This window comes from Enoplosus armatus, chromosome 5 (assembly GCF_043641665.1).
Source record: "Enoplosus armatus isolate fEnoArm2 chromosome 5, fEnoArm2.hap1, whole genome shotgun sequence".
NCBI lineage: Eukaryota > Metazoa > Chordata > Actinopteri > Centrarchiformes > Enoplosidae > Enoplosus > Enoplosus armatus.
Window position 1 is genome coordinate 23,647,995 of NC_092184.1, and position 10,260 is coordinate 23,658,254.

The following is a 10,260-nucleotide window of genomic DNA, read 5'->3' on the forward strand; positions in this document are numbered from 1 at the left end:
ACCTTAATTTTGTCTTCGAGCATCAGTCGCCTTGCTCTATTTCATTGCCAGGTTGTCTACCTGTGACTTACGCACTGATCAGTTTATGTGCGTGCATGCAGACGCTTGTACATGCACATCAACGTGCCCATATGTTTCCGTCCAGGGCGGTTCACAGTCCAGTCAATGGGACGACAGCCATCCCGTGGAGGAGCAGCAGGAGGAGACTGTCGCTGCTGCAGCAGCTGAGGGGCTGTCAGGAGGCCTGGTGCCCCGGGGCACCCTGGGACAGAGAGGGGGCCCATGCTGCTATATGTGGAACACCTGCTGGGGTGAGATGTCCTGAGTCTTACCTTTTATTATGTAACGCAGAGTCTTCAGTATGGTGAATTACATCGACTGCCGTTTTATTTGTTTGGAGAATTCATTGAAGGAAGTCAGATCACTGATCCACACATTCAAGGAAATTTGGCATTTACAAACTTTTAAACTTAAAAATCTGTCAGATAAATGAAGCAGTGAACCGGATATAAATCTCCAGCGTGTGTAAACCTCCAATAATGACTAATTCACCTTACTGGAAAAAGCCTAAGCCTCCACGCTTATGTTTTTATCACGATGCAGTAAATCCCAGATTTGGGATTTTGCCTGAAGCGTACATTATCATTATGACCCCAAATCCCAAATCTATATCATCACCAAAATCAGATCAGCAGATCCTAAATGATCCAGTGGTCTTGTACTTTGTCTACTAGCTCCAGTTGCTACAGTTTGATATATCTTGCAGCAAATTAAATATATTTCCTTTCAACTGTTGACTTGTAGAATTGTACATTTACTTATAGTGTTGTGTTCTTCCATCTTTGATCTTTGATCTTTTATCCTCATCTCTCTGCATGTCCTCTGTCTCATCCTCTCACTGTTCCCCCTCAGGGAAGTCTCCATGCCCTGCTTAAATTTCCTGTAGCATCACAAGTATCACGCACATCTCTGTGACACGAGAGTAGTTCCTTTTTCTATTTGACATCTGATAACACAACAAACGCTTCTTTTTGGGGGCTAAATGCAGAAGTAGTGTTGAATAAAAGCGAGTGCATGTCGGGGGAAAAGACATTACAAAATGGACACGTCCGTGGCAAAGAGAGACTGTGAGTAGATATATCAAAGGGCATGTTTGTTATTTGAATGAATGCAAATGCAAAACGGGCAGCAGCGAGTCATTGACACGTGAGGTCATGTGTCATGGGGAAGGATAGGAGCGTTTGTGTTTTACTGCAGAAACTCTCACAGTTGTTAAACGACAGGGACCCTGTGAAACCTGTAGGCCAGCAGATTTCGTTAATTTGATATGCTGAATAAAAAAGTGAATTTCTTCTTGAGCGGTTTCCAGTACGTCTTCATACGGATCAAATACTTGAGTGACTAAATGTTGCCGTTATGAATCTCCACTGCCCTGCTGCGTGTCTGCGTGTGTTTGAAGTTTGGTGACTTGAAGTGAACTTGTCTCTATTTCTGTGCACACTGAGAATGAAAGCCACTTCCTGTGTGTGCGTGTGTGTTTGAGAGCACCTCTGAATTCAGTTGTGGTGATGTAACTACATGACTGAGCCGTTGGTTTGCTTTGTTTTACCCAAGTTAATTATTTCTCAACCAACTGCCTGTTCTGTTACTGTCACTGTTTCCAAACAAGGCGATGTGATCAGACCTGTAGTTTCTACACACAGCATCTATGCAGCGAAAGCAAAGTTGTAAAATCAGTGTAAAAAAAAAAAAAGAAATGACTGGCATTACATTTTTTTGGCTGTTAAGATTAGGTGGTTTTGGGGGTCACAACAGAAAATGATGTATTATAAATAAGTACATTAGTGTTTATAAAAACACAAAACACACACAGTTAAAAGTTCAAAAACTCAGCTACTCTGCGTGATAAGGCCATGTTGGCGTGGCTTGGTCAGATTTAATTGGCACTGGCCTGGCAGCATGAGCCAACAACCCACTGACTGTCATCTGACTTGGATTTAAATGTTGCTAAACTCTGATTGGTGCATGAAAATACGTGACATCACCTTTTTCCAACTGAGCCCCGCCTACTTCAGACAAAACCAAAAAAATGACTGAAAGAATAACTAAAACTGTTCTAACTTTGGCTAAAATTGCGTGTTCATGTAGCACATAATTATTCTTAACTAGAAGATGATGGAGAAAAACACTTTTTTTTGGCCTGTAATGATTGAGGGATCTTTGCTAATGTATTACAAATTGAAATACAAACTGACAACTGTGTCTGCAGTGCTGCATTAGTCCTTTATGATAGAGAGGCTGCCCATGTGAGTGATATCTTAACGCTAGCCGCACTGTTAGGCCGTACAGCTTTGTGCTAAATGCTAATGTCAGTATGTTAATATGCTCACAAGGACAATGCTAACATGCTGATGTTTAGCAGGTATAATGTTCACCATCTTAGTTTAGCATGTTTGCACGCTAACATTTGGTTTTGTTTATGGCTGAACACAAAGCACGGCTTATGTAAGCTCGCGTCATATTTTGTTTTACGGGAAGAAAACAAACAAAAGGGGTTAAAAGGGAATTTTTAAATTTCATCTCGAGCATCTGTATGGACTCAGAGGTATGGACTCGGAGAAGCCGACCAAATCCTGAACATCAAAGTTCATTCTTGACCTTGGAAATAGCAATTTGATAAAACAATCTCTACTCAAGGTCCACTTACCCGCAAGCTTTTTTCATAGCTTTCAATTGTGTGACATGGTCTTCATCAGCAGATGGATTTGTCATGAAGATGCTTCAAAGCCTGCTGTGAAAAGTGAAAAGCAAAAGCTTTGAATGTATGTGTATGTGTGTAGGCAAACGAATGTTTCAGGCTTTTATTTTAAATACACTTGGAAAACAAAGAGCTATAACACAACGCACTGTGAAAAAGGTGAGGCGCTCTGAACAGCCTCCTTAGAGTCATATCAGCTTCATATGTGGGCACTTATCAGCACTTGGAAATTTGCGGTTTACGTGCGTTTAAGCTGTCATCATGACTCATTTTCAAGATCAAATCAATCCAGTCTTGTTGTAGAAACAGTGACGCAGAGTTGATTCTCACCACACGTTTCTCCTCGCTGCCCGCTTGCCGTGGAGACACGCCAACATTTAAGAGAAAACGTCTTCCTGCTTCCTGCTAGCTTCTGTAACGCCTCGCACACTGAAATGAGTCACTGTGTCTCCCTCCAGAGTTTCCTGGTCGTGCGGGACTCTGCAACGTCTCAGCCCTGCCTGCTGTGTGTGTCTGCTGGAGGAGAGAGTGAAGCGGTTCTTGACTATAATATCGAAAGCACAGGCACAGGTATGAACCAACCGCATGCAGACACCTACTTCTTTCTCTTTCTCTTTGTGTGCGTGCATGATCCAGTCAGTTGGCACTTTGTCACAATGTGCCACTTTTTTAGTTCTGTGAATCTGTGAATCATTACGTCTTCCGAAAAACTGACAGATCAGACTGAAACACAGCGGTAACGGCACATGTTAAGTAGTAGTTATACTTCCTGCAGTGTCATTAGTTGTTGCAGGTGAAGGCAGGTAATCGGACACACACCTCCTGGACGCTTTCAAACTGCAAAAACTGGTTCCTTAAACTGTGAACTCCCTTTTAGTTGATAATTACATCTACAGCTATTAGTGCTACTTTTACCACTCTGCAGATGCATGCAGTACAGCTAAAACCTGCTCAGCATTACAAACCACACGCTATCAGAAAATAACAGTGCTTAATGGCTGGTGTGTGAAAATAAAAGTGATAAAACGGTCACACTGACTGTTCTTTAGAAGTCCCCTTTTAATCTTCAAGCTTCGGTGTGTTTCCAGGAATGTATTTTTTGAAAAAATGACAGTAACTCTGCCCACTCCTTCTCTGTTTTTCAGTCTTCCAGCTGTCTGAGTCTCGTCTTTCTTTCTCTGACTTGGCTCAGCTCGTGCTCTTCTACTCTCTGACCAGGTAAGAACCTGCTGTGTTTTTATTTGTTGTGTGCGATTAATCGTCCATTTAAATATCTTTAATTACATAAATAACAGCCGCATTACAGTGTATGTTAGAGCTAACAAGTAAACATTAGAACCTGGCATTGCTGTGATTATCTGTATGTGTTTTTCTAGTGCTAACATGCTAACTCCATCCTAACCTTCAGTCGAAAGCCTAATCAACAAATGCTTGGACATTGACAGAACTGAGGCCAAACCTGTTGACTTCAAGTCTGTTCAACAAATGTGTTTGATCCCTGTCATCTCTCCCTCTGTGTCAGGGATGTGGTGGCCGTTTGTCTTTCCATTCCTCGCTGGATCTACAGCGTAACCGAGAAGAACAAAGATTGTCTCTCTCAACTTGAACCGAGTGAGTCCTCTCATCTCTGTGACTTTCCTCTCCCAGAAACTACGTCACAAATGCGAAACCAGAAGTATATTCCCAAGAAGGGTCTCATTTATAACACCTCTCTAATGCAGACACGTGGCTGTGCGCACCGCCTGACAAACAGGCTGATGAAATGACCCACGTGGAGACAGGCAACATAATGTGCTCCATACAGGTATGTGTGTAAAAGTACAGGAGATGGTAAGATACTGTATAAGATTGTGTGCTCAAAAGGAAAACAACTTCAAATTTCTTGAATCTGAATATTGTAAAGCTGCACTAATCAATGTTTTTATATTAACAACGATCAAATGAAAGTGGTGATGAACCCACAGAGATTCACCAGTTTTCCTCAGCTCTATGAAGGACTTTATGCCTCGTTTCGGCCCGCATACTCTCATGAGCATGATTTCCCACTGACTGCATGCCCAGCACCAATCGGCCGCCAGAGAAAGCTAACGACTAGCTTCGTCTCTAGTGAACATAGTGGAGCATTTAGCAGCTAAAGAGCCAGATATCTTGGAGTTGGTGGAGAGCAAAACAGAGCTAGAAGGAGAGCAAATATTGGACTTGCACAAATTACGATTCTAAATAAATGCTAATGTGTTATGTTATTGTTGTGTGTTCCAGCTTGTTCCAAAAAATCAATCAGGTAGAGGCTTACAATGAGTTTAAAGCTACATTGTGGTGTACGGATGACACACCATCCTATTTCTTCATGGTGGTTGTGTGTGTGTGTGTGTGTGTGTGTGTTTGTGTGTGTGTGTGTGTGTGTGTGTTAGCTGACTTCCACCAACGGGGCCCTGTGTATCATCAATCCCCTCTACCTACATGAGCATGGAGATGATTGGCTGACCCACAGGCCGGCTGCTGCACAGAGCGCCACACAGCCATCGCAGTACAGACGAGAGCGACGCCTCAGCACCACCAGAACATGGGCGGGGGCAGGGCTACAAAGTAAACGGGCCGTCTCACTGGACCAGGAACCCTCTGCTGCCAGTCTGGAGAGTTCTGGTCAGGACTTGTCACTTTTATACATGAATTAAGGATTTACTTAGAATGCTGCTGCAAAATCACAAAAAAACATACTTTCTCAGTTGCTTGCAGTGGTGTTTGTAGTTTTTAATATCACTTTCCCAGGTTTTGAAATATCTGCTTCCCGATGCCTTTTTTCATCTCATCTGTGATCAGTATATAGGAATCGTTTGACATTTTGGAAAATAAGCTTATTTGTCTTAGATGAGAAGATTGATAGATAGATCTCTCCGTTAAAAATCGAAGTGTAACAACGACACATTGTGCTTTTATGGGGGGGGGGGGGGGGGGGTTCTGTGCCGGATTATTTCTTGGATGGGCTTTACGTTTTTATTTGAGTACAAGTTAAACAAACGAGATATAACCTGTTAACTAGAGCTGAGCACTAACTTTGGAGGTGCTGGATTTTGAACCTTGAAGCTTCATATTAGGCACACGGACTTGAGGTTTTCTCATGTAACTCTCAGTAGTGAAGGAGTGCGTTTCCCAAAATGTTGAACTATTCTTTTGATAGGGACTATTTTTACTATATTTATTCAGTATTTTATTCAATGCAGAAATCTCAGAGATGGATATCTCAAAACCTCTACCAGGGTTAGGTTGAAAAGTCTTTTTGTAGTTTGTTGGAACTGACCCTTTAAACACAAACTCACTCCTTACTGTGGAGCACAGGCTCCATAATGTGATTTTAAAGTTCATAATCCACATTTTCCTTGTCCAGGTCTAATCAGAGCCAAGTCAGCTGATTCACCACATGGCCCCCTAACCCCGTCAACACCAGCTGCTCCGGCAGGGGTGGTTCTCAGGAGGCCCAGTAGAGATTCTGCCTCCAGCCTCCCTCACAGAGCGAGTACAGAGAGCCTTCCTCCATCTACTCCCTCCACCCCTGGAAGTTTAAATAGCTCGTTGTTCGAGCTGCAGTACCATGGCAGCCCTGTACCTCAGTCCCCTCACAGGGTGTCCTGGATCGAAGATGGAGTCTGGCTGCCCCCGCCCAGGCCTTCCTCTTTGCTCCAGCCCCCGTCGCTGGAGCTGGACTCGCTGTCAATCAGCAGCATAGAGGAAGAGCAGGAATCCCAAATGCTGAGCCCTACCCCGCACCACCCGTCGGCGCACCGGCTGGCTGACAAGGTCATACATCGGCTCTCGGCGGTGGGTCAGGCTCTCGGCGGGCTGGTATGTCCGAAGAAAAGACTAACCAATCGCGTGCAGGAGCTGAGCGAGCGGAAAGGTGGGGCGTTTGCAGAAGCCGTGAAAGGATTTGCCGAGACGCTGAAGAGAGGGACTGATCCTGACGGGGTCCGAGGGACAGAGTTCTTGCAGGAAGTGAGGTCATCGCTCACATCACTGAGAGAGACACTGTTGGACTATCCAGACATCCAGACGTTGTTGGACAGCATTACTGACTTAAATGAGTCAGAGATCGGTGAGCGAGCTGACAGTGAAGTTTGACAACAGACTAATCAAAATGTACATTTCAATAAAGTGTTTGTTAACATAATTGACAGAAAGAATTTCTCCTCACTTACCTTCCGACCCTCCTGTAGACTCCCTGGTAGAGCTTTCCCTCCACAAGGTGGCCCTGAAGCCCGTCTCCACACATCTCTACTCCAGCATTCATGCCTCCCGGATCGCTGACGGCAGCCTCGAGCGTCTCCAGAGCAACCTGCTTGTGCTGGAGAGGAAGGGGATGGAGGAGCTAGGGGGTTCGGTGGAAGTCGGAGTTCCCGACTCTGTCACCATGGAGCGGATACAGCAGAGGTGGACGAGTATGCACGAGGCCTACTCCCCGAACAAGAAGGTCCAGATCCTTCTCAAAGTCTGCAAGAGCATCTATCACAGCATGAGTGCTAATGCTAGCTCAGGTAGCCAGGCGTTCTTTTCTCTGTCTGGACTGGCACCTTGTTTTTCCGTTAATTACCATTTTAATTTCACATTCTCCTCTCCTCTCCTGCAGGTACAGTGTTCGGAGCAGATGATTTCCTGCCCGTCCTGACGTGGGTGCTGCTCCGTAGTGACGTGGTCACCTTACAGCTAGACATAGACTACATGATGGAGCTGCTGGACCCCACACAGCTACAGGGCGAGGGTAAGGCAGATACAATCAAACACACTGCAGTGGACAGGTTGGCTGATTCATCAGCTGCCATGTTTCCTGGACCTGGCTGCACCGGCACTCCATAACTTACATATTAGTTGAAACTGACTTGACAATGAAAGATAAAACATTAAAGATTACAGCCAGAGGATGAATTGCATTTCACAAAAATAACACAACATACCTCAAATGACAAACTAATGCAATAACTTTTAGATAAAACAACATCAGCTCGGTTAACGTAATCGGATGTTTCCCCACTCATTCTAAACTGCATGAATACTACTAACTCTAAAACACAGATATTTCTCCATGTATGCACAAATAAAACAAAGTCATACCTATATTTCTAAGATCATACATTGCTTAAGTTTGCGTAAGCTTGTGGTCACTCATCTTGTGGAACTCTGGAAGGACTTGAAGCACTAAACTATGGATCTCTGAATAGCTGGTGCAACTCAAGGTGTGAGTTTGACTCCCAGCTGTGTGTTTAGAGATGTAGGTACTGTTTAATTATAATTACAAGTCACAGACCGTCTCCCTTTCTGCATTCCCCACATCAACAGGTGGCTACTACCTTACAACTCTATACGCCTCTCTTTACTACATCAGCAGCTTCCAGCCACGCTTGCCCGCCCGTCAGCTCAGTGTCGAAGCCCAACACTCTCTGAACCAATGGCATCGTAGGCGCACCCTGCACTGCGACCAATCACGCCGCAGAAATCACAGACGGACCATTCGCAGGCAGGCCGGTCGGGAGAGGGCCGCGCAGAACTCTGACACGGAGAGCGGGAAAGAATCGGACACTGTTAATGTTGACGAGTCGCAGCAGCTGACGGAAAGCACCGAAGAGGCTCTGCAGCCGCTGACGGAGGAGACGAGGAATGGAGGAGGAGCTGAGGACGAATCACAGACGTCCCCTCCAGAATCAGACTGTAATCAGCACGACGTAGCAGGGAGCAAACAGGAAGAGAGACAGATCCTATGTACGGCAGGAGAAGAGGATCATTGAGGATGTTAATGAATGGCGGCCACACGTTTTTGATGATTAGAGAAAGTCAAATTAAAGTTTTGTGGGTCAAACTCTCCTGAAAGCTGCCACATAAACCACCTGCATGTCTTTTCTGTAGAGGTCAAAGATAGCTTCTGATTAGTGTCATTAGTGGTTGCCAACCTTGGGGTCTAAGATAAATGTGAAGGAATTGTATGAAGGGACAAAGAGATATTTTTACTTGTCTCAGATTTTTCTTACAGAATACTGGATATTTTTACCTCTGCAGGAGTCTAAAAACCTTTCAAATGAAAAATTCAGGGAAAAGCTCGTTAGTTTAACTGATCACACCGTCCACGCTGATGCCATGACCTGGACACTGCTCCTTTTTAAGGGGTCATGTGTCAGAGAGGTTGGGAAGCGCTGACCTGAAATAAGTCAAGTTTAATGTCATAGTTGTATTGTGAAGAAGAGAAGAGGTTCTACAGAAATGTGTTTATTTGGGAATCATATCTAAATGGATCAGTGTTCCCTGCTGATACTTGAGTTTACATCTAATAATTGATCACATTCATCAATTAATAATGCCACCAGCCATCATTTCACCTTCTCATCAGAAATGTGGTAAACGTAAAGACGGAGTTTTGTTTGCAAGGCTTGTTTCCACTTTTATCAGCTGGCAGCTTTCATGTCTCTCATGTATTATTATTGCAGAAGGTCGTTGAACAGCACAAAACAGTGGCAAGTGTTAAATGACCAGACAAAGCCAACGGAAAAAATAAATGACAAAGCTAGCGTCTAGCCGGTGAACGTAGTGGAGCTTTCGCTGGCCAAATATTTCCCTCCGGAGTTGGTGGAGACCAAAACAGGGCTGAAAGGAGAGAGAATACTGGAATTACATTCATCAGATGGACAGAAACTCGACTCCAAATGAATAATAATGGTGTTCTGTGTCGGCCAGATGTGTAAGTAGGCAGCTGTTTGCTAACATGTTAGCGATAACACATTCATTATGTGTTAGGTTTGGCTTTTCTGCTTGACTTAGCATTCTTCTGTCCCCAAAATGGTCAGAAAATCAATAAATTAAGCTTTAAAAAATCATTACCTTTTTTTTTTTTTTTTTTTTTTCCCTGATTTCACGGCACCCTTGTTTATCAGCCTTTTACCACAAGGGCATGTCCTTTATGTTGTTTCTCTTCTTTTCTATCTCGATGAAGACTGAATACCTCTTATTTATACGCTGTTCCTGCTTTGTGCATCAGGACTTTACAAAGACGAGCTCACCTAGTGCCTCACAAGAAATCCCAAAACATAAATATCTGTCTTCCCGTTGGACCACTTGAGGGCAGCATTAAACCTCCTGACATACAGCTTTTACCCTGTTAAAATGTTTTATTTACAGTTTGCAGAAAACACCCAGGTTTCATTTTTTAATTGATTAATTGATGGAATAAGGCAGCTCTGTATTTGTACTGGGGAATATATTAAACAGAAAAAAATTACTAAAATCTGGATTTGATTATGCAGTTTTCAAAAATACTGAGAAACGATGTCACTGCATGCTCAATAACTGTCCATGCACACACACACACACACACACACACACACACACAAAACGACATTGCATACATTAATGAAAATACTGTACATGTGTAGTGGGTTTAAGGCTGCCTCGAAGTGCCAGTTGAAATCGAAGCGGTTACAGAAGTTTAAGTGGCTGCAAAGGTTTAAGCACTAAAAGGAGTTGAA

The 10,260-nt window shown here is 43.8% G+C and overlaps 1 protein-coding gene across 1 annotated transcript; it reads left to right on the top strand.

Annotated features, from left to right (window-relative positions):
• The first annotated feature begins 131 nt into the window (after window positions 1–131).
• rinl (Ras and Rab interactor-like) lies at window positions 132–8,693 on the top strand. The gene is made up of 10 exons (XM_070906116.1): window positions 132–311; window positions 3,217–3,328; window positions 3,904–3,976; window positions 4,281–4,369; window positions 4,480–4,562; window positions 5,170–5,401; window positions 6,144–6,848; window positions 6,970–7,287; window positions 7,380–7,511; window positions 8,087–8,693. The coding sequence occupies exons 1-10, from the start codon at window positions 132–134 to the stop codon at window positions 8,530–8,532; spliced, it is 2,370 nt and encodes a 789-aa protein (XP_070762217.1). The 3' UTR covers window positions 8,533–8,693.
• The last annotated feature ends 1,567 nt before the right edge of the window (window positions 8,694–10,260 follow it).